The sequence below is a fragment of the Artemia sp. Qi Xiang Cuo genome, chromosome 1 (genome assembly GCF_049724085.1).
Source record: "Artemia sp. Qi Xiang Cuo chromosome 1, ASM4972408v1, whole genome shotgun sequence".
Lineage (NCBI taxonomy): Eukaryota > Metazoa > Arthropoda > Branchiopoda > Anostraca > Artemiidae > Artemia > Artemia sp. Qi Xiang Cuo.
The window spans coordinates 88,579,919-88,606,038 of record NC_142794.1 but is presented as its reverse complement, the minus strand read 5'-3'; the positions used below and the strand labels follow the sequence as shown (position 1 = coordinate 88,606,038).

The 26,120-nt window shown below is 33.2% G+C and overlaps 1 protein-coding gene across 1 annotated transcript in view; it reads right to left on the bottom strand.

Annotated features, from left to right (window-relative positions):
* Positions 1–1,834: 1,834 nt before the first annotated feature.
* LOC148956889 (uncharacterized) overlaps positions 1,835–26,120 on the bottom strand; it is a 66,887-nt gene continuing 42,601 nt past the window's right edge. Inside the window, exons 2-4 of the mRNA XM_089092617.1 lie at positions 16,332–17,219; positions 13,633–13,642; positions 1,835–2,627 (exon numbers count right to left, since the gene is read on the bottom strand). Of these exons, the coding sequence (XP_088948743.1) occupies positions 1,835–2,627; positions 13,633–13,642; positions 16,332–17,219 (1,691 nt within the window). The remainder of the gene's footprint in view (positions 2,628–13,632; positions 13,643–16,331; positions 17,220–26,120) is intronic.

Genomic DNA, 26,120 nt, shown 5'->3' with positions numbered 1-26,120 from the left:
GAGACGACCTTGAAAGAGTCACGTACCAAACTTCCATTTAAAAGTTGAATTTATTATATTAACGTTTAGTTACTATGTGCCATGGTTTGTTTTTTACTCGGTTTCAGCTATATCCACTGAAAGTAGCTTAGGGCCCCATGTATCATAAATGTTATCGATCCTTTATGTAATTAGCTAGTATAGGTTTATTTAGTATAGGAAAGAGCTCGTTCTTTATTATAATAATTTTCACTTTTCTTGATTTTCAAGCCAATATATTTCCGCCACTTTTCTTGATTTTCAAGCCAATATATTTCCCTTGCTGTTCAAGCCAAGGGACAGAAAGTTTCCTATACATGGGTATCGGACAAGGCGGTTCTAATGGTGTACTTTTTGTTTTGATCTGACTCCTCTGTTAGAAACTATGGGTTTTTATATTTCTTAACATTGGACGTGATCGTCTCTTACTAGGTTGCTAGCTACCGCTGCAACCCGGACTACCGCTGCAACCCAGATGATGGTGCTAGCTACCGCTGCAACCTGGACTTTACTAACCTATACTACAGTTAAGTGGCCTACAAAGTTTAATATAGGCAAGAGGTCGTTCTATATTATAATTTTCTTTTCGAGATACTATCTCTGTTTTTTGTATAGTACTGTTTTCTTAACTTGCGTATACCTTGCTTTGATCTAACCATTATCTAATTATGAATGAGAACATTTACAGTTCTGACGCTTCTTATATAGTAATTATGACGTCAAGGCGTAATGATTTTATTTCATGACGTCATGGCGCAATGGTATTATTTCTTGGCGTCTTCAGAAACAACAATATAATTTTGTGTATTTCTATTCACGTCATAGCTCTAATTTATCTAGTAGGGTTTCAGACAAGGTAGTTCTAATGATGTACTTTTGTTTTGATCTGACTGTATTTTTAGGAGTTTTGGGTTTTTATATTTCTTAGCATTGGACTGACCGTCTCTTGCTAGGTTGCTAGCTACTGCTGCAACCCAAATTATGAGAGGCAGCCTGGACGAGTGGTCTAAGTCACTGGTTTTAGCCACCAGTCTCTTCGGAGGCGTGGGTTCAAATCTTACCTCTGGTATAGGAGTATGTTTGAAAGACTGCAGTGTGAAAAGACATCAAAAATGCAGTTTTTGGTGGAAAAATTTATTCTCTTTTAGAAATAATTTATTTTAGTTACTATAGATTTTTGACCCAATTAATTTCCTTTAAAATGAGCCATTGAGCAACTCTCTACGATGTTCCAGTGCCAAGCTATCTCTGGATACAAAAGAAAAAAGAAAAAAAAGAAAAAAATATCCGGTTTAGGCAGAATGTTGTAGTAGCTGCCACTTTTCTTGATTTTCAAGCCAATATATTTCCCTTGCTGTTCAAGCCAAGGGACAGAAAGTTTCCTATACAGGGGTTTCGGACAAGGCGGTTCTAATGGTGTACTTTTTGTTTTGATCTGACTCCTCTGTTAGGAACTATGGGTTTTTATATTTCTTAACATTGGACATGATCGTCTCTTACTAGGTTGCTAGCTACCGCTGCAACCCAGAAAAAGTGGCGTATAAAATTAAGTATAGGCAAGAGGTTGTTCTTTATTATAATTTCTTTACATTGGACGTGATCGTCTCTTACTAGGTTGCTAGCTACCGATGCAACCCAGATTACCTATAAAAGTTAGTACAGACAAGAGTTCGTTCCTTATTATAACATTGGACGTGATCGTCTCTTACTAGGTTGCTAGCTACCGCTGCAACCCGGATATAGTTAAGTGGCCTATATAATTTAGTATAGGCAACAGGTCGTTCTTTATTATAAAATTTAATGTAAATTTGTTATTTCAGTGATCGTCTTTTAATTTACTTAATGTAAAGTCAATATAATGAATAGTAAATTGTTCATTTTTGGCTTTGAAGACTCTTCGAGTAATGCGATGTAATTCTTCAATCGTGTCGCATTCTATGACACATGCTTTTCCATTATCATTTTGCAATGGTGCTCCTCTGGGTCCGCATGAGTGAGAATCTGTAAAATAGTATTTTTCATCATAATGCATAAGACCCAGTGATTTAGAGTATGCAACTATTATTCCAGCATTATGCTCTCTAAATAATTTTTTTAAAGCCGCCAATAATGTAATTCCTAATTCTCCATTATTTATAGAATCTAATAAACTTCCGCTGCACAACCAATTATCGTCATAATTTAGGGAAAATACTGCGTCATACATTAGAAAATCGTCCTTGATGACATCTAAATTTTTCAATACCAAATAGCCACTAGGAGGAATCGGAAAAACTCTTGGATTTCTATTATTATTACTTTCACGTATGAGAGCATAAATAGTATCCCCTTCAATCATGTTTCTGTTCAGAATATTTTTATTCCATTGCCTTGGAGGTATAATAGCAGCTCGGACAATATTTGCGAGTACCATGGCAAAGCATTGGCTGCCTGCGTATCCAGAGAGAAATATATTATCTTCTGCTTGATTCCAGTCAGCATGTATAATTCTTGATACCTTTCTATTACTATCAAGAGTAACATATGCACTTGCTGGTGCATTTGCATTATTAGCATTTTTGTGTTGTTCTTGACGATCTTGGGCCGGTGGAATGACACGAAATATATCACTGTGATCAAGTTTCGCATTAATATTTTAATTTTTTCTCTTTTGTTGACACCACCGGTCCGACACTAGTTATCCTTTTCTTATTTTTGGGATAAATTTCTATTAATAAGGGTTCTTCAACTGAAGGGATTCTCATTCTTTTTCTGGGACCTCCAACAATGGAAATTTTTTTTTTCCTTGAGTCTGTTGTCCTTTAGAGTTTACTTCATTTGTTATACATACTTCATCTGGTGTACCTCTGAGTTGCCTTTCTGGGAACTCAAACAATGGAAGATCTGTTCTACAAATTTGTCTCAAACGGTTGTACTCAATTAAAGCATCAACATCGCAATAAATCTTTGTCTTATCAAATTCTACTAGATGTAAACCTGCGCTAGTGGTCACACGGGAAAGAGCAACGTACAACATACCTGGACTGAAGCAACAATTACCTGCGTCAACAATTGCACACTGTAAACTTAGTCCTTGGGACTTGTGTATTGTAATGGCAAAGGCCAGTTGAAGAGGAAACTGTCTTCGCGTAAAAAAGACTTTCTTCAAAACTTCAAAGCGCACGGTTTCTCTGCCAATTTCAACCGGAAGTTCCAGTCCATCAAATTTTACAAGAACTCCAATTATTTCTCCGTTTGGTAGCAACTTGAAGCTTGTTACTGTTCCCATTGATCCATTTACTAGCCCCTTAGCAACACAAATATTTCTTTGGAGCATTACACGTGCACCTACTGGAGCACGTTTGGAGCACGTGTAATGCTCCAAAGAAATATTTGTGTTGCTAATCAAAACAAATCAAATCAAACAAGTCAAATCAAAACAAAAAGTACACCATTAGAACCGCCTTGTCCGAAACCTCTAGAAAGGAAACTTACCGCCCTTTGGCTTGAATAACAAAGAAAATGTATTGGCTTGAAAATCAAGCAAATTGACTTTTACCACGTTATTCTCCACAAACGGGATATTTTTTCTTTCCGCTTGATTTTTCTTCTCAGCTAGCTGGGCACTGGAAAATCATAGAGAGCTGTATAATAGCTCATTTTAAAGGAAATTGCAACATCTAGTGCCTTTTGTAATTAAAAATAAAATACTTTTTAAAGTAGAATCAATTTTGTCAAAAAAATTGCATTTTTGATGTATTTTTATGCTGCAGTCTTTTCAAAGATATTTGAATTTTGAAGCAATCAAACAGTTCATGGTAATGAACTCTATAGTAATAATAGCTACTTGTCTCAATAGTAACCGAAACTCCTGGAACCAAAATTTTCTTTTTTTGCTTAATCGCTAAAATTATTATGTAAACTGCAAAAATATCTATGATGCCTAATCAGTAATAGTAATTTCTTAATTTAAACAATAAAAATACATGAAAATTTTATAATTGGTTTTACAGTAATATCCGGGTTGCAGCGATAGCTAGCAACCTAGTAAGAGACGATCACTTCCAATGTTAAGAAATATAAAAACCCATAGTTCCTAACAAAGGAGTCAGATCAAAACAAAAAGTACACCATTAGAACCGCCTTGTCCGAAACCCCTGTATAGGAAACTTTCTGTCCCTTGGCTTGAATAGCAAGGGAAATATATTGGCTTGAAAATCAAGAAAATTGACTTTAACCACGTTATTCTCCCCAAACGGGATATTTTTTCCTTTTTTCTTTTTTTTTCTTTTCAACAGATAGCTTGGCACTGGAACATCGTAGAGGGTTGTTCAATAGCTCATTTTAAAGGAAATTAATAGGGTTAAAAATCTATAGTAGTTAAAATAAATTATTTTAAAAGAGAATAAATTTTTCCACCAAAAACTGCATTTTTGATGTCTTTTCACACTGCAGTCTTTCAAACATAATCGTATACCAGCGGTAAGATTTGAACCCACGCCTCCGAAGAGACTGGTGGCTAACACCAGTGTCTTGGACCACTCGGCCAGGCTGCCTCTCATAAATAAATATATATGTGAATTTGGGTTGCAGCAGTAGCTAGCAACCTAGTAAGAGACGATCAGTCCCATGCTAAGAAATATAACAAAACTCCTAAAAATAGAGTAAGATCAAAACAAAAGTACATCATTAGAACTGCCTTGTCTGAAACCCTACTAGATAAATAATGAATGTCGTAGCTTTAAATTAGAGCTATGACGTGAATAGAAAAACACGAAATTATATTGTTGTTTCTGATGACGTCATGAAATAATATCATTGCGCCTTGACGTCAATAAAATCATTACGCCGTGACGTCATAATTACTACTTAAGAACGACACAGATGTAAATTCTCTCATTCTTGATTAGAATAATGGTTAGATCGAAGCAAGCTATACGCAATTTGAAAAAACAGTACTACACAAACAACAGAGATAGTATCTTGAAAAGAGAAAACCAAAGGTATTCAACCGACCAGGCGCATCGAGAAGTAAAAATTGAGAGAGCAAAACAAAGGTATTCAACCGACCAGGCGTATCGAGAAGTAATAATTGAGAGAGCAAAACAAAACAGCAAGATGTGTTATCACAATGATGAAGATTATAGACATGCAAAAATTGAGACAGCCAAACAAAAAATCAAGGAGAGTTATCACAATGATGAAGATTACCGCATCAAATATAAGAAAAACCAAAAGCAAAGGTATTCAACCGTCCAGGTGTATCGAGAAGTAAAAATTGAGACAGCAAAACAAAAGATCAAGGATCGTTACTGGGGTGACAAAATCTATAATGAAAAAATTAAATTCTCTGCGAGGTTGTACCGAAGAACGCATAAGGACAAAGGGAAAAATTACATTCAGGAATACAAGAAGATGGCAAAAATGCAGGCTGATCTTTGTAAATTGAGAAACATTTTACGCATGTTTTATCGGGATCACGAAAAGTGTTCAAAATGACAGATTAAAATTCTCTTTGAAAGAGCGGATGCTGTTGAAAAGTCGGCTAGAAATGCTTTGGCAAAGCTTCATAGTAATATCCAAAAGAAATGTTGTCAGTTTAACAAAAAGCTTCCAAGGTATGGATTGGCAACTGCAGAACAGTTTATAGATGCAATGGAAAATGTTCGACAACACAGTGAATATACGGAGGCGTACTTCTTAGAAAATTCGTATATTGATTTTGGAAGGAGCAATTGCAGTTTCTGTAGCAGCAATAAAAATATATATAAAAGCATACCTATCAACAGCAAAGGAAAAGCAATGTTTTTCAATTATGGCGAAAACGAGCCTGTTAGGGTTATTAGTAAACGTGCTTGTAAGACTAATGATTTAGAACAAATTCCTGGAACACCGACTCAAGAAAAAAGCATTTCTAACTGTGTTTTAAACAGTTCTTTTAGTTCTACTGAATATTTGGCGAAAAATTGTCTGTGTAGTAGAACAAACTGTCCTGAAATGTGCGAGACAACTATTGAAAAATGCTCTAAAACTAGATCTGACAAGGAAATTATGATGGCTGAAGTCACCTATAACAATCTGAGTAAACATTCAAAACCAAAAATTGGGCAGCAGGTTACTTGGCAATGTCACCCTGATATCTGCAAGCTCTATCCGACGGATATTGAATTAACCACGTTATTCTCCAAAAACGGCATATTTTTATCTTTCTCTTTTTTTCTTGTTTTCCAGAGATAGCTTGGCACTGGAACATCGTAGAAAGTTGTTCAATAGCTCATTTAAAAGGAAATTATTTGGGTTACAAATATATAGTAGCTAAAATAAATTATTTTTAAGAGAGAATAAATTTTTCCACCAAAAACTGCATTTTTGATGTCTTTTCATACTGCAGTCTTTCAAACATAATCGTATACCAGCGGTAAGATTTGAACCCACGCCTCCGAAGAGACTGGTGGCTAACACCAGTATCTTGGACCACTCGGCCAATCTGCCTCTCATAACATATATATATGTGAATTTGGATTATAGCAGTAACTAGCAACCTAGTAAGAGACGATCAGTCCAATGATAAGAAATATAAAACCCAAAAATCCTAAAAATAAAGTCAGATCAAAACAAAAGTACATCATTAGAACCACCTTGTCTGAAACCCTACTAGATAAATTATGAATGTCATTATAGTTTTATATTAAAGCTATGACGTGAATAGAAAAACACGAAATTATATTGTTGTTTCTGAAGACGTCATGAAATAATACCATTGCTCCATGACGTCATGAAATAAAATCATTACGCCGTGACGTCATAATTACTATATAAGAAACGTCAAAACTGTAAATGGTCTCATTCGTGAATACATAATGGTTAGATCAAAGCAAGCTACACGCAAGTTAAAAAAAACAGTACTACAAAAGAAACAGAGGTAGTATCTTGAAAAAGAAAAAGCAAAGGTATTCAAACGACCAGGCGTATCGAGAAGTAATAATTGATAGTGAAAAACAGCGTTATTATAATGATGTAGTTAATAGACATGCGAAAACAAACAAAAGCATGGTAATGATGAAGATTACAGAGAATCAACAATTGAGCAGGCTAGACAAAATTTCAAGGAGCGTTATCACAATTAAGAAGATTACCGAATCAAATATAAGAATCCGGGTTGCAGCGGTAGCTAGCAATCCGGGTTGCAGCGGTAGCTAGCAACCTAGTAAGAGACGATCACGTCCAATGTTGAGAAATATAAGAACCCATAGCTCCTAAAAAAGGAGTCAGATCAAAACAAAAAGTACACCTTTAGAACCGCCTTATCCGAAACCCCTTTATAGTGAACTTTCTGTCCCTTGGCTTGAACAGCAAGGGAAATATATTGGCTTGAAAATCAAGAAAAGTGGCAGCTACTACAACATTCTGCCTAAACGGGATATTTTTTTTTATTTTCTTTTGTTTCCAGAGATAGCTTTGCACTGGAACATCGTAGAGAGTTGTTCAACAGCTCATTTTAAAAGAAATTAATTGGGTTACAAATCTATAGTAACTAAAATAAATTATTTCTAAAAGAGAATAAATTTTTCCACCAAAAACTGCATTTTTGATGTCTTTTCACACTGCAGTCTTTTAAACATAATCGTATACCAGCGGTAAGATTTGAACCCACGCCTCCGGAAGAGACTGGTGGCTAACACCAGTGCCTTGGACCAATCGGCCAGGCTGCCTCTCATAAATATATATGTGAATCTGGGTTGCAGCAGTAGCAAGCAACCTAGTATGAGACGATCAGTCCAATGCTAAGAAATATATAAAAATAGAGTCAGATCAAAACCAAAGTACATCATTAGAACTATCCGGGTTGCAGCGGTAGCTAGCAACCTAGTAAGAGACGATCACGTCCAATGTTAAGAAATATGAAAACCCATAGTTCCTAACAAAGGAGTCAGATCAAAACAAAAAGAAAACCATTAGAACCGCCTTGTCCGAAACCCCTGTATAGTAAACTTTCTGTCCCTTGGCTTGAACAGCAAGGGGAATATATTGGCTTGAAAAACAAGAAAAGTGGCTGCTACTACAACATTCTGCCTAAACAGGATACTTTTTTTTTCTTTTGTTTCCAGAGATAGCTTGCCACTGGAACATCGTAGATAGTTGTTCAATGACTCATTTTAAAGGAAATTAATTGGGTTAAAAATCTATAGTAACAAAAATAAATTATTTCTAAAAGAGAATAAATTTTTCCACCAAAAACTGCATTTTTGATGTCTTTTCACACTGCAGTCTTTCAAACATAATCGTATACCAGCGGTAAGATTTGAACCCCCGCCTCTGAAGAGACTGGTGGCTAACACCAGTGCCTTGGACCACTCGGCCAGGCTGCCTCTCATCCGGGTTACAGCGGTAGCTAGTAACCTAGTAAGAGACGATCACGTCCAATGTTAAGAAATATAAAAACCCCTAACTCCTAAAAAAAGAGTCAGATCAAAACAAAAAGTACACCATTAGAACCGCCTTGTCAGAAACCCCTGTATAGGAAACTTTCTGTCCCTTGGCTTGAACAGCAAGGGAAATATATTGGCTTGAAAATCAAGAAAAGTGGCAGCTACTACAACATTCTGCCTAAACGGGATATTTTTTTCTTTTCCACAGATAGCTTGGCACTGGAACGTCGTAGAAAGTTGTTCAATGGCTCATTTTAAAGGAAATTAATTTGGTTAAAAATCTTTTGTAACTAAAATAAATTATTTCCAAGAGAGAATAAATCTTTCAATTAAAAACTGCATTTTTGATGTCTTTTCATACTGCAGTCTTTTCAAAGATATTTGATTTTTTTACATAAATCATAATCGTATACGAGCGGTAAGATTTGAACCCACGCCTCCGAAGAGACTGGTGGCTAACACTAGCGCCTTGGACCACTCGGCCAATCTGCCTCTCATAACTATATATGTGAATTTGGGTTGCAGAAGTAGCTAGCAACCAAGTAAGAGACGATTAGACCAATGCTAAGAATTATAAAAACCCAAAACTCCTAAAAATAGAGTCAGATCAAAACAAAAGTACATCATTAGAACTACCTTGTCTGAAACCCTACTAGATAAATAATGAATGTCGTCATAGTTTTATATTAGAGCTATGACGTGAATAGAAAAACACGACATTATGTTGTGGTTTCTGAAGACGTCATGAAATGACGTCATGAAATAAAATCATTACGCCGTGACGTCATAATTACTATATAAGAAACCTCAAAAGTGTAAATGGTCTCATTCATGATAACATAATGGTTAGATCAAAGCAAGCTACGTACACACAAGTTAAAAAAACAGTACTACAAAAAAAAAACAGAGATAGAATCTTGAAAGGAGAAAAGCAAAGGTATTCAACGGACTAGGCGTATGGAGATGTAAAAATTGATAGTGACAAACAGCGTTATTATAATGATTTAGTTTATAGACATGCGAAAATTGAGACAGCCAAACAAAAGATCAAGGAGCGTTATCACAAAGATGAAGATTATAGACGTGCGAAAATTGAGACAGCCAAACAAAACATCAAGGAGTGTTATCACAATGATGAAGATTATAGACATGCGAAAATTGAGACAGCCAAACAAAACATCAAGGAGCGTTATCACAATGGTAAAGTTTTTAGAGAACCAACAATTGAGCAAGCCAAACAAAAGTTCAAGGAGCGTTATTACAATAATGAAGATTACCGAAACAAATATAAGAAAAAAGTTGCTACTAGAATAATGGGTAGATACTGGGGTGACAAAAGCTATAATGAAAAAATTAAATTTTCTGCAAGGTTGTACCGAAGAACGCATAAGGCAACTGTGGAACAGTTTACAGATGTAATGGGAATCCGGGTTGCAGCGGTAGCTAGCAATCCAGGTTGCAGCGCTAGCTAGAAACCTAGTAAGAGACGATCACGTCCAATGTTAAGAAATATAAAAACCCATAGTTCCTAAAAAAGGAGTCAGATCAAATCAAAAAGTACACCATTAGAACCACCTTTTCCGAAACCCCTGTAAAGGAAACTTTTTACAGTAAAGAACGATCTCTCTCCCATAATAACTGATATATGGTGGTTCCAGGTGTAGTTACATAAAGGACAAATATAGCTCATCATAAATTGTGTTTGTCAATTGTCCGGGTTGCAGCGGTAGCTAGCAACCTAGTCTGGGTTGCAGCGGTAGCTAGCAACCTAGTTAGAGACGATCACGTCCAATGTTAAGAAATATAAAAACTCATAGTTCCTAAAAAAGGAGTCAGATCAAAACAAAAATTACACCATTAGAACCGCCTTGTCCGAAACCCCTGTAAAGAAAACTTTCAGTCCTTGGCTTAAACAGCAAGGGAAATATATTGGCTTGAAAATAAAGAAAATTACATTAAAATACGATCATTGGAATAACATACCACTGCATACATTGGACTTAGATAGCTACTTGATTGCTTGAGGATCGTCTCTTACTATTTCAAAGAAGAAAAAGCCGTAGGCTTTTTCCTGTTTGTAATGATATAGCATAAAAATAAACCCAAGTTGTAGCTGACGTCATCCTGGTTGTTATAGTAATTTACATTAAAAGACGATAATTGGAATAACATTTCATTATAAATGGGGAATATGTAAGTTTCAACGAATATCTGGGTTGTAGCGGTAGCTAGCAACCTAGTAAGAGACGAACACGCCCCATAGTGAAAACTAAAGTAACCCATAAATCCTGAAAAAAGGTTCAGATCAAAACAAGAAGTACACTATTAGAACCGCCTCGTCCAAAACTTCTGTATAGCCAACTTACCGTCCTTTGGCTTGAATAACGAAGAACATCCGGGTTGCAGCGGTAGCTAGTAACCTAGTAAGAGACGATCACGTCCAATGTTAAGAAATATAAAAACCCATAGTTCCTAACAAAGGAGTCAGATCAAAACAAAAAAATCACCATTAGAACTGCCTTGTCAGAAACCCTTGTATAGGAAACTTTATGTCCCTTGGCTTGAAAAGCAAGGGAAATATATTGGCTTGAAAATCAAGAAAAGTGGCAGCTACTACAACATTCTGCCTAAACGGGATATTTGTTTTTCTTTTTTCTTTCTTTTCCACAGATTGCTTGGCACTGGAACATCGTAGAGGGTTGTTCAATAGCTCATTTTAAAGGAAATTAATTGGGTTAAAAATCTTTAGTAACTAAAATAAATTATTTGTAAAAGAGAATAAATTTTTCCACCAAAAACTCCATTTTTGATGTCTTTTCACACTGCAGTCTTTCAAACACAATCGTATACCAGCGGTAAGATTTGAACCCACGCCTCCGAAGAGACTGGTGGCTAACACCAGTGCCTTGGACCACTCGGCCAGGCTGCCTCTCATAATTTGGGTTGCAGCAATAGCTAGCAACCTAGTAAGAGACGATCAGTCCAATGCTAAGAAATATAAAAACCCAAAACTCCTAAAAATAGAGTAAGATCAAAACAAAAGTACATCATTAGAACTACCTTGTCTGAAACCCTACTAGATAAATAATGTTTATAATCAATGGCTCATTTTAAAGGAAATTAATGGGGTTAAAATTTATAATAAAGAACGACCTCTTGCCTATACTAATTTTCAGAGGTCACTTAACTATAGTGTAGGTTAGTAAAGAGTACATAAAGGACCGATATTGTTATAAATATTAATAAAGACCATACCAATTATAATAAGGCCAAAACAAAATCGTCGACTTGCAACCTTACTTTTGACACATTAGTTTAATCTTCATCAGACTGAAAAAATGTTTTGCTAGTTTTACATGAAAGAACGAACCTTAGCCCATAGTAGCAGAAATAAGAATATCTAGGTTGCAGCAGTAGCTAGCAACCTATTACATAATCCGGGTTTAAGTGGTAGCTAGCAACATAGTAAGAAACGCCAAAATAAAAGACGATCATTAGAAGAACAAACCATTGCTTATATTAGACTTAGTTCGCTGCCTTCGAGGCTAGTCTCTTACTATTCCAAAAAAAGCCGTAGGATTTTTCCTGTTTGTAATAATACATTAAAAGATAACCATATGTGACGTAATAAGTGAATGCAATATTTATACACGTTCATCTTTCGACAAGTATTGCATTAAACAACGAGCTATAACCTATAGTAATTATAGTAAAGATCCAGGTTGCAGCGGTAGCTAGTTTACAGTAAAGAACGATCTCTCGCCCATAGTTTACAATAAAGAGCGATCCGGGTTGCAGTGGTAGCTAGCAACCTAGTAAGAAATGATCACGTCCAATGTTAAGAAACATAAAACCCATAGTTCCTAAAAAAGGAGTCAGATCAAAACAAAAAGTATACCATTAGAACCGCCTTGTTCAAAACCCCTGTATAGTAAACTTTCTGTCCCTTGGCTTGAACAGCAAGGGAAATATATTGGCTTGAAAATCAAGAAAAGTGGCAGCTACTACAACATTCTGCCTGAACGGTATATTTTTTTTTTCTTTGTATCCACAGATAGCTTGGCACTGGAACATCGTAGATAGTTGTTCAATAGCTCATTTTAAAGGAAATCTCTAGATCTAGCGCCTTTTTTTTTAATTAATTATTTTCTACAAAAACTTAATTTTTTATATACAATATTGATCAATGACGTCATAGTCGCTGGATGTAGTTAGTATTACATAAAGGCTCGATCATCGAATTTAAGCTGAAACTAAGTAAAGGACAATTATGCCTCCATATAGTCACAGTGATGTATAAGATTTCCCATTACATCTGCAAACTGTTCCACAGTTGCCGGTCCATCCCTTGGAAGCTTTTCACTAAACATGCAACATTTCTTTTGGATATTACTATGAAGTTTTCCGAAAGCATCTCTAGCTGACTTTTCAACAAAATCTATTCTTTCAGAGATAATTTTAATCTTTAATTTTGAATATTTTTCGTAATCCCGGTATAACATTCGTAAAATTTTTCTCAATTTACAAAGATCAGCCTGTGCGTTCTTTGCAGCTTGTGTAAACTGCAAAAATATCCATGGTATCCGAGCAATAGTTCGAATATTTCAAATCTAGCTAGAAAAATACCTTACAATGTTAAAATTAGTTTTATTTTTGGTTAGGTTCTAACTACCCAATGTGGGATTGACTACGTAGTTTCAGACCAAAAATTTCCATTTTTTAATATATATTTTATTTTACAGTTTAGAATCGCTAAAGTTATTATGTAAACTGCAAAAATATTTATAATATCTGAGCAATAATTTTAATCTTTTCATTCAAACTAACAAAATACCTGAAAATTTAAAAATTAATTTTAGTTTTTGTTAGGTTATGGATACTCGATACGAGTCACAAGAAGTGTTAATTAGATGAAAATATTATTTCTTGTTTTGTAATAAGATGCCTTCTAAGCGAGTTATTATACGTAATTTAAAAAAACAGTACTATACAAAAAACAGAGACAACATCTTGAAAAGAAAAAAGCAAAGGTATTCAACCGACCAGGCGTATCGAGAAGTAATCAAACAAAACAGCAAGATGTGTTATCACAATGATGAAGATTATAGACATGCGAAAATTGAGACAGCCAAACAAAGAGTCAGATCAAAACAAAAAGTAGGCTAATAGAACTGCCTTATCCGAAACCCCTAAACAGAAAACTTACCGTCCGCTGGCTAGAACAACAAGGAAAAAATATTGGCTGGAAAATCAAGGAAAGTGGCTGCAATATCTATAACGAACTGAAACCCAAAACGAAAAGCAATTACTGAACGTCATTAATTATTTCCAGAAAACAATTGTACTATGAATATAAGTACTAATTTATCATAACATCAACCAAAAAAGAAATCATCCTAAAAACCAAAATTAAACATCAAAAACAACAAGAACTGGTTGAACTTTGCTGAAGTAAGGATGCTGGGACTGTTTTAAATTTCTAATTTTATTTTAATGGTTATATACTATTGTGAGTCATCTATCTTTTATAGATTTATGTTTTGCTGATGATGGCCATTGGACTCGAAATACTCAATGTAAATATTCATTTATACATAGAAATCAACTGTCTTGCGAAAAGAATTCCCTGTAGTTTCTTCTTGTTGCTGATGTTTGTGATGAAAAGGCAATGTGGTCTTCATCGCTATTTAAAACCAAGATTACTGAAAAGAGTGAATGAAACGAAGACTGATAGTTTGATATGTATTGATATTCTTTAATGGAAGTCCGAGTAACTTTTTATTTATAAAGATTCAGTAGGTATTTGGCTTTATTTTGGTTCATCAAAGGTTTAATGTAGCTCTTTACTTTACAATTAAAAACTCCCTTACTATATTTTCTTTTAAATTAATCTCTGCTAGTTTCTAATTGACAGGTTTCTTTCATGGGCTGACAAAAGAGATATTTGTAAAACCTTTTCCAATTTTTCTCCTTAAGAATTAAGGTTCTGCCTTGCTATTCATTTACTGCAAAACATTTTGCAACAAACCTTTATAATAACTGTAAAGTATAATTTGGGAAGGAAAGAAACATGAATACCCTTCAAATGAATGTTTCAAAGATCTGCAATATCTTTGGGATTCTATAGAGTTGAAGCCATTTTGACAACACCAGGTTATGACCCTGACTAGACAAATAGTAACCTACCTCCCTTCTTAAGATACAATAAAAATTCAAAGCTAATTTCCTTAGAGACTCCTTAATAACAGATAAACCCTTTTCGTAAACCGTGAATGCACAAACTATTTTTCTATTTAATTCAATATTCCCTCAATGTACTCTAGTCTTAATTTAATGTCCTTACCCATACCTAAGATATTGAAGATACGACCTTTTCGCCATCTGCATACACATATTGTCTCTTGATTTAGATCAACATCCCCTTGAAAATTCAACTGAATGAACTTATCAGTTGCTTAGATAATACAGGTACACCATTTGACAACCTTAGATGCATAGATTGTTTTTTAATTCATTTAATAATTCTCATAAATAATTTCTGAGACCACACTGGCTAATCATGATAAAACATAATATCGCGAAGAAAGGAAGAAAACGAGGACAATTAACAGCCAGTGAAAAAATTTAAAAATTAAGCAAATATTTCGGTCAGGACCTCCACTTGACTGAAGTATTTGCATAATTTTTCAATTTTTTCACTGGCTGTTAATTGTCCTCGTTTTCCTCCTTTCTTCGCGATTTTATGTTTCATTAATAATTCTCAATAGCATGGCTTGAAAATTGAAAAGTAATACCCTTCGCTATTGCTGGGTTATGTTAAAGACAGTCTTTTGACAATATGTATACACATAGTGTCTAACTTTCCCCAAAACACAACTTAATAGCCTATTTTTTTTTTGATGACATAAAGCATCTAGCCTATTTTTTATATTCTTACAACCTCGATACTCTAACGTTTTTATTTAGTTCGATAGTTGTAGTCTTAGTCAAATTAGCTGTAGTAGTAGCAATATTAGTAGTCCTAGCACTAGAAGAAGTAGAATTAGCCACAATCTAAGCAGTAGTTACAGCAATTGTGACAAGTCCTTAGTTTCACTTGCCATCACTAGTAGTAAAAATAAAAAATCGCAAGCAGTTGTAGTCGGGAGTATTCACATTCACAAGTATTCGCACTCATACGTGTTCACAAGTTTCGTAAAAAAGTATTAAGTGCAGAAAAAAAAAAACACACACACAAACAAAAAAAGTACCTCAAAACTATTAATTTAAACAAAGACCCAAAAACTGGAATTTAAATTACTTTATATAAACGAAAATCTTAATATTCATAGCTATCGAAAACTGGAACTTCAAATGAAATTTACACAATCATTTTCAGAAAAAGCAAGAGACTGTTACAGACTCTCAAGCTTAGCAATAGATCAAAATGGTTATATATATTTACTGCAAAATTGTAATCTGATATAAGAACAACGAATTTTTGATCCACATTAATAGCCCCACTTTTTCAGCGTGATAAAGTCCTATTAATGTGGAATTTTGTATGCTCGCAAATTTATTTGACTGTTTCAACGCTGATCTATTTCTGTAAGTTTTAAACATTCATTTCAGGTTCAATTGAAAGATCCTGAAAATTTGGATTGCACAATAATATAAACTATAATTCTCTAAAAAAAACAAAACAAGCCAATCTTTTCCAATTGTCTTGAGTTTAACACGACGACTGTTTTCAACAACAGATACCATGTTCATGAGGTTAGTCTTCAATTTGAGTTCTTTGATGGAAGGATAAACCAAAAACCTTAACTAGAAATTTCATGCACATTTCTTATCGAAAGTTTGTTTTTCAAATATGAGTTTTTTGATGATAATTTAAACCAGAATTAGAAGTATAACATTTTTTACATATTTCACATTCGTAAGGTTTTTCTCCAGTGTGACTTCTTTGATGGTAAGATAAACTGGCACTGTAAATATAACGTTTCTTACAAACATCACATTCGTAAGGTTTTTCTCCAGTGTGAGCATTTTTATGGCGATTTAAATCAGAACTCCCAGCAAAACATTTTTTACATATTTCACATTTAAAAGGTTTTTCTCCAGTATGATTTCTTTGGTGAAGAGATAAACTGGAACTTGAAGTAAAACTTTTTTTGCATATTTCACATTTATAAGGTTTTGCTCCAGTATGAGTTCTTTGATGATAAGATAAGCCATAACCTGAATAATAGCGTTTCTTACATATTTCACATTCGTATGGTTTTTCTGCAGCTTTTTGTTCTCTATGAGTTCTTTTATGATATGACAAATTGGAACTGGAAGGATAACGTTTCTCACACAGATCACACTCAAAAGGTTTTTCTCCAGTATAACCTCTTTGATGTAGAGTTAAATTGTACATTGAAGCAAAACGCTTTTTACATCTTTCACATTCAAAAGGTTTCTTCCCAGAATGAGTTTTTCGATGAAGAGATAAACCGGAGCTTGAAATGAAACTTTTCGCGCATATTTCACATTTATAAGGTTTCTCCCCAGTATGAGTTCTTTGATGACGAGTTAATTCATAATTGTGAGCAAATATCTTCTCGCAAATATCACATACAAAAGGTTTATGAGTCGCCACATGTGCATAGTAAGCTGTATCAGTTGAAAAACTTCTAGTGCATATTTTGCACTTATAAGTGTCTTCTCTTGGTAATGACTTCAACAGATTGGCCTTATGTTCTAATGATAAGAGAGGATTCTCATTTCCAAAAATATTTTGATCATCATTTGAGGACGTATCTTCAGCTTCTAAAAAATTCACATAAAATCAAAAAAAAAATCCTCACAAAACAAACTTTTTTATTGTACAAGATTTCGATTGTCATATAATTTTTATGGGGTATTTTATTGATAAATTAAAGGATTGAAAACGAAAAAACCTACAGAAACAAATAAATTTAGCAAGGTAATTTTTCCAAAAATGCCTTCATTTTGGTTGCAGCAATAGTTTAGCACACAGTAAAGAGCAGACCTCAGCACATAGTAACGGAAAGTTTAGATTTGTTTTGAGAAAAACCTGTTTAGAGGGAAAATTTTGTCATAAGATGCTGACTCAGGAACAGTATAAATAATTTCAGCTTTTCTTAACTCTTAGATTACACTTATAATAAAAAAAAAATTATGTGCATTTCAAAAACCATCCAAATTAGAAGCGAGCGGGAATAAAAAGTATACAATTGGAATCATCATAGTAAAAAGACTTTGAAAGTAGATTTTCATCCAATCATACTAAAAGCAAGAGAAATGCCGATTTTAGCCTTTATATCATTGATGTGTCTTTTTCTATAAAAAAGAAAAGAAAAAAGGAAATATACGCATTGCATAAAATCAATATTCTTTATTGTTCTAGGTGGAGGGTATGATGTTTTGTTTACGAAGTTTTTGGCAATGTCAATTCTTATTGTGTATTTTTATTGGGACCGGCATCTCTCTCGGTGTTTTCCTGCTATAGGGACGATCATTGCAATAACAAACCATTGCAGACTTTTGACTTAATTAGCTACTTGATTGTTTGAGGTTCGTCTCTTACTATTTCAAAGAAGAAAAAGCCATAGGGCTTTTTCCTGTTTGTAATCATATAGCATAGAATCTGGGTTGCAGCGGTAGCTACCATTAAATATTACATTAAGGACCGATAAAGTTAATAATAATCCGGGTTGCAACAGTAGCTAGCAACCTAGTAAGAGACGATCACGTCCAATGTTAATAAATATAAAAACCTCTTACTCCTTAAAAAAGAGTCAGATCAAAACAAAAAGTACACTATTAGAGCCACCTTGTCCGAAACCCCTATAAAGGAAACTTACCACCCTTCGGCTTGAATAAAAAAGAAAATATATTGGCTTGAAAATCAAGAAAATTGATTTTAACCACGTTATTCTCCACAAACGGGATATTTTTTTCTTTCTTTCTTTTCCACAGATAGCTTGGCACTGGAACATCGTAGAGAGTTGTTCAATGGTTCATTTTACAGGAAATCTCTAGATCTAGTGCTATTTGTTCTTAATTCATTTCTTAGTAATTATTTTTTACGAAAAACTTAATTTTTTATATACCGTATTGATCTTCTGCCAGCAACATGCCTAGCTTGACTTTCAAATCTTTTCCTTCTCCTTCAGTTTCTTCTTTCTTACTTGTGAAACCGTTAAAATAAATTATTTTCTTATATAAATAGATATTGTAAAACAGTTTTTGTTTAAGTCACATACTGAGCACCAAGAATCTAAAAAAATAAAACTAATTTTAAAATTTTCAGGTATTTTCTAGTTTCAATTGAAAGATTAAAATTATTGCTCAGATACCATAAATATTTTGCAGTTTATAACTTTAGCGATTCTGAACTGAAAACTAAAATAAAATAAAAATTGATTTTCTCAAGTTTTACGTCACGTCACTCATTACGTCATATATGCTTATTAGTGCATAATCGGTGTTATATTTTACGTCACGTCGCTTATTACGTCATATATGGATATTAATATACAATCGGTGTTAGAAATCAGACTTGCTGCAAAAATCAAATATCTTTGGAAAGATTGCAGTATGAAAAGACAACAAAAATGCAGTTTTTGTATAAAGGGATTTTATTTTTAAAATGTTTTGTTTATTGATTAAAAAAGGCATTGGACTTTTAATTTACAGTCAAATAAGCCCTTTCAAACATTCAAGGACATCCAGGTCAATACAATCACCCCTGGAAAAACAAACAAACCAACAACAAAAAATAATCACGCATGTGTGATCTTTATTCTGGCATAAAATACCAAATTTCACATTTTTACAAATAGGAGATTGAAACCTCTCCTTTTAGATTATCTGATATGCTGAATCTGATGGTGTGATTTTCCTTAAGATTCTATGAATCTTAGAGATTGTTCCGTTTTTTTAAAACAGGCAAAATTTTTACAATAAAGAACGACACCTAGCCCATTTTAAATGAAACATAAATAGGCATTATGTAATTTCCATCAGTATCATGGCTGCAGAGATGGCTGAAACCTAGTAAAGAACAAACCATTACAGTAAAGAACATTTCATGTTAAATATTGATCAATAATGTCATAATCACAGTTTGTGGCCAGGTCGTCTCTTACTATTCTAATAAAGAAAAAGCAATAGGCTTTTTCGTTTTTGTAATCCGGATTGGAGTGGTTGCTAGCAACCTAGTAAGAGACAATCACATCCCATGTTAAGAAATAAAAAACCCATAGTTCCTGAAAAAGCAGTCAGATCAAAACAAAAAGTACACCATTAGAGCCGCCTTGTCCGAAACCCTAGTATAGGAAATTTTCTGTCATTTGGCTTGAACAGCAAGGGAAATATATTGGCTTGAAAATCAAGAAAAGTGGCAGCTACTACAACTCTCTGCCTAAACAGGATATTTTTTCTTTCTTTCTTTTGTTTTCAGAGATAGCTTGGCATTGGAACATCGTAGAAAGTTGTTCAATGGCTCATTTTAAAGGAAATTAGTTGGGTTAAAAACATTTTGTAACTAAAACAAATTATTTTAAAACTGAATAAATTTTTCCACTAAAAATTGTATTTTTTATGTCTTTCCATACTGCTTTCTTTTCAAAGACATTTGATTTTTGAAGCAATCAAACAGTTCGTGGTAAGGTTGTATTTTAAACTTTATATTCCATAGATAGCTTAGCACTAGAACATAGTAGAGAGTTGTTCAATGGATCATTTTAAATTAAATTAATAACATTCAAGGACGTATCCAAAGGGTTTAGGGGGTTTGAACCCCTTCCCCCAAAATATTTTTACAGATTCATAATAACAAATATAAAATGAATAAAATTACAGTAAAGAACATTTCATGTTAAAGATTGATCAATAATGTCGTAATCACAGTTTGTAAACCCATAGCTTCTAAAAAAGCAGTCAGATCAAAACAAAAAGTACACCATTAGAACCACTTTGTCCAGAAACCCCTGTATAGGAAACTTTCTGTAATTTGGCTTGAACAGCAAGGGTAATATATTGGCTTGAAAATAAAGAAAAGTGGCAGCTACTACAATATTCTGCCTAAACGGGATATTTTTTCTTTCTTTCTTTTGATTCCAGAGATAGCTTGGCACTGGAACATCGTAAAAAGTTGTTCAATGGCTCATTTTAAAGGAAATTAATTGGGTTAAAAACCTTTTGTAACTAAAACAAATTATTTTAAAACAGGATAAATTTTTCTACTAACAACTGTATTTTTGATGTCTCTCCATGCTGCTGTCTTCTCAAAGACATTTGATTTTTGAAGCAATCAAACAGTTTGTGGTAAGGTTGTATTTTAAACTTTATATTCCATAGATAGCTTAGCACTGGAACATCGTAGAGAGTTGTTCAATGGATCATTTTAAATTAAATTAATAACATTCAAGAACGTATCCAAAGGGTTTAGTGGGTTTGAACCCCCTCCCCTAAAATGTTTTTCAGATTCATAATAACGAATATAAAAAGAATAAAACAAAATTGAATATAAAAATATATATAAAAATGAATATGAACAACTTTTTTATGCGTTTTTGAAGTTTTTATCTGGGCTGCAGTGGTAGCTAGCAACCTAGTAATAGACGATCACGTCCAATATTAAGAAATGTAAAAACCCATGGTCCTGAAAAAGAAGGTAGATCAAAACAAAAAGTACACCATTAGAACCGCCCAGTCCAAACCCCTGTATAGGAAACTTTCTGTCATTTTGCTTGAGCAGCAAGGGAAATATATTGGCTTGAAAATCAAGAAAAGTGGCAGCTACTGCAACATTCTGCCTAACTGGGATATTTTTTTCTTGCTTTCTATTGTTTCCAGAGATAGCTTGGCACTGGAACATCGTAGAAAGCTGTTCAATGGCTCAAATTAAAGGAAATAATTGGGTTAAAAACATTTTGTAACTAAAAAAATATTTTAAAACAGGATAATTTTTTCCACTAAAAACTGTATTTTTGATGTCTTTCTATACTGCTGTCTTTTCAAAGACATTTGATTTTTGAAACAATCAAACAGTTCGTGGTAAGGTTGTATTTTAAACTTTATATTCCATAGATAGCTTAGCACTTGAACTTTACAGTAAATACCGATCTGTAGCCCTTGGTAACGGAAGATCCAGGTTGCACCGTATTATAATAATACAAAAAGGAACTCGAACTTATATTAAATGGAGTATTTACAGTTTACATTAAAATACGATAATTGGAATAACATTGTATACATTGAACTTACTCAGCTATTTGATTGTTTGAGGCTCGTTTCTTACTATTTCAAAGAAGAAAAAGCCTTATGCTTTTTTTTGTAATTAGGTTTTACATTAAAGAATGAACTTAAGTCCAGTATCCGGGATTCAGTGGTATACATTTAAGGACGAACTATAGCCCATAGTAACTGGTATCCGGGTTGCGGTGGCAGCAAGCAACCTAGTATCTGGGTTGCAGCAGTAGCTAGCAACCTAGTAAGAGACGATCACGTCCAATGTTAAGAAATATAAAACCCCTAACTCCCAAGAAAAAAGTCAAATCAGAACAAAAATACACCATTAGAACCGCCTTGTCCAAGACCCCTATAAAGGAAACCTATCACTCTTTGGCTCGAATAACAAAGAAAATATATTGGCTTGAAAATCGAGAAAATTGACTTTAACCACGTTATCCTCCACAAACAGGATATTTTTTTCTTTCCGCTTTTTTTCCTCCTCAACTAGCTGGGCACTGGAAAATCATATAGAGCTGTATAATAGCTCATTTTAAAGGAAATTGCAACCTCTAGTGCCTCTTGTTATTAAAAATAAAATACTTTTTTAAGTAGAATCAACTTGTAAAAAAATTGTATTTTTGATGTATTTTCATACTGCAGTCTTTTCAAAGATATTGGAATTTTGAATCAGGGTTGCAGCGGTAGCTAGCAACCTAGTAAGAGACGATCACGTCCAATGTTAAGAAATATAAAAACCCCTAACTCCTAAGAAAAGAGTCAGATCAAAACGATAATTACACCATTAGAACCGCCTTGTCCAAAACCTTTATAAAGGAAACTTATCACTCTTTGGCTTGAATAACAGAAAATATATTGGCTTGAAAATCAAGAAAATTGACTTTAACCACGTTATTCTCCACAGATGGGATATTTTTTCCTTTCCGCTTATTTTTCCTCCTCAACTAGCTGGGCACTGGAAAATCATAGAGAGCTGTATATTAGCTCATTTTAAAGGAAACTGCAACATCTAGTGCCTTTTGTTATTAAAAACAGCAAAACTTTTTAAAGTAGAATCAATTTTGTCAAAAAATTGTATTTTTGATGTATTTTTATGCTGCAGTCTTTTCAAAGATATTTGAATTTTGAAGCAATCAAACAGTTCATGGTAATGAAATCTATAGTAATAATAGCTACTTGTCTCAATAGTAACTGACACTCTAAAAAACAAAATTTTGGTACCAATAGATACATCAAAACAAACAGTTTGAGATAACGAACTATATGTTGTATAGTAAGAGCGACTCGTCTCAATAGTAAAACTTGCTACATCTAGTTCCTTCTGTAATTAAAGATAAAATATTTTTTAATAGTTCCGGTTTGCAGCGGTAGCTAGGAACCTAATTAATAGAGACCATTCGAAGAACATACCATTGTATATATTGGACTTAGCTGCTCGATTCCTTGAAAAAAAATCTTATTTGTTAACTGAATCTAGAATAATTCCTGAAAATTTTAAATAAAATAATTTTATTTATCTGCAAAGTGCAAAAATATTTACGGTGTTCGAACAATAATTTCCATTTTTTAATTAAAACCAGAAAAAAACCTGAAAATATAAAAATTATTTTGGTTTTCCTTTTGCTTCAATTGACTCGCTACACCATTTTATACGCCATTAATTTTATATCATCTTAGTTAAAATTTTTTTGGCTTAACCCGTAAATTACGTATCTCTGTATTGTTGTCCTATATTTCCAATGAGAAATATTCGTTTTTTCTTTTATTTTAGTTCTGAGTTCAGAATCTCTTTAGTTATTATATAAACTGCAAAAACATTTATTATGTCTAACCAATAATACTAATTTTTTAATTCAAACTAGAGCAATACCAGACAATTTTTGAATTAGTTTTGTTTTTTGTCTCCTGGAACCAAAATTTTCTTTTTTGGCTTAATCACTAAAGCTATTATGTAAACTGCAAAAATAAAGTAATTTCTGAATTTAAACTACAAAAATACATGAAAATTTTATAATTAGTTTTACTTTTTGTCTCCTGGAACCAAAATTTTTTTAATCTAAGTTCAAAGTTATTGTTGCATCCTGGAACCAAATATTTTTTGGTTTGTAGCCCGTAAAGTACAAATCTCCATATTATTGTCTTATAATTGCAATTATTTTAGTTTTTTATCTGGGTTGCAGCGGTGGCTAATAACCTAGTAAGAGACGATCACGTCCAATGTTAAGAAATATAAAAACCCATAGTTCATAAAAAAGAGTCAGATCAAAACAAAAAGTAAACCATTAGAACCGCCTTGTCTGAAACCCCTGTATAGGAAACTTTCTGTCATTTGGCTTGAACAGCAAGGGAAATATATTGGCTTAAAAATCAAGAAAAGTGGCAGCTACTACAACATTCTGCCTAAACGGGATATTTTTTCTTTTTTTTTCTTTTTTTGTATTCAGAGATAGCTTGGCACTGAAACATCGTAGAGGGTTGTTCAATAGGTCATTTTAAAGGAAATTAATTGGGTTATATATCTATAGTAACTAAAATAAATTTTTTCTAAAAGAAAATAAATTTTTCCACCAACTGCATTTTTGATGTCTTTTCACACTTTTCTGGGTTGTAGTGGTAGCTAGCAACCTAGTAAGAGACGATCACGTCCAATGTTAAGAAATATAAAAACCCATAGTTTCTAACAAAGAAGTCAGATCAAAACAAAAAGTACACCATTAGAACTGCCTTGTCCCAAAACCCCTGTATAGGAAACTTTCTCACCCTTGGCTTGAACAGCAAGGGGAATATATTGGCTTGAAAATCAAGAAAATTGACTTTAACCACATTATTCTCCCCAAAAGGGATATTTTTTTTTCTCTTTTCTCTTTTCTTTCTTTTCCAGAGATAGCTTGGCACTGGAACATCGTAGAGGGTTATTCAATAGCTCATTTTAAAGGAAATTAATTGGGTTAAAAATCTATAGTAACTAAAATAAATTATTTCTAAAAGAGAATAAATTTTTCCAATAAAAACTGTATTTTTGATGCAGTGACGTCATAATTACTATATAAGATTCTCTTTTCTTTGTTTCAGCATAATAAAGATCAAACTCTTCCCTATACTAACTTGCATACGCAACTTTACTATAGTTAAGATTACAGTATTTTTATAATTTTCTTTACATAAAAAGACGATCACTGAAATAACAAACCACTCCATACATTGGACTTAGTTAGCTACTTGATTGTTTGAGTTTCGTCTCTTACTATTTAAAAGAAGAAAAAGCCGTAGGATTTTTCCTGTTTGTATTTATATATAATAAAGAACAACCTCTTGACTATACTAAATTTTATACGCCACTTAATTATAGTGAAGGTTAGTAATTCAACAGGTAGCTTGGCACTGAAACATCGTAGAGAGTTTTTCAATGGCTCATTTTAAAGCAAATTAATGGGGTTAAAACCTTTTGTAATTAAAACAAATTATTTTTATTACATTAAGAAATTTCAATTATATTCCTTAAGAAATCATCACAAGTTAAAATTTTCCATACGGAAATTGAACTCAAGCCAACCGGGTGAGAGCTATCCCAAGCTCTAGACCATATAGGATATATTAAAATATCCGATTAATGAAGTTTATGTTAAAGAAAAAATTATAAACCTAGTTAGTTGTCTGATTATTTGAGGATCGTCTCTTACTATTCCAAAGATCGTCTCTTACTGTTTGCAATTTATAATCTGGGTTCAAGCGGTAGTTCTAGTAAAAAATAGACTCAAGCCCTAAGAAACTGAACCCTGTGGTTCATTCATATTAACTTCCCTATTTTAGCTAGGATGTAATTTCATTAAAAGATGATCATTTGAATATAAAAAATTTGCATACATTGTTACATTCAAAGACGATCACTAAAATTATAATAAAGAACGAACCCTTCTCTATACTAACTTCTATAGGCAGCTTAACTATAGTTAACATTAAAGTGTTTATATTAAGACAATGCAAAACGTATGAGAAAAAACTGAAAAATTCTATAAACTGCAAAAATATTTAGAATGTTTGAGTAACAATTTCACTTTATGAAAAGAAGCAATACATATTCCTAAATTATATAAAAGAATATATAGTAAAGAACGACATCTAGCCCATGTTAAGTGAAACATCCGGGTTGCAGTGGTAGCTAGCAACCTAGTAATAATTATTAATATAATAATAATAAAAATAATAATAATATAATAATAATAATAATAATAATAATAATAATAATAATAATAATAATAATAATTATAATAATAATAATAATAATAATAATCCGGTAATAATAATAATAATAATTAATAGTAAGAGAGAATCACGTCCAATGTTAATCCGGGTTGCAGCGGTAGCTAGCAACCTAGTAAGAGACGATCACGTCCAATGTTAAGAAATATAAAAACCCATAGCTCCTAAAGCAGGAGTCAGATCAAAACA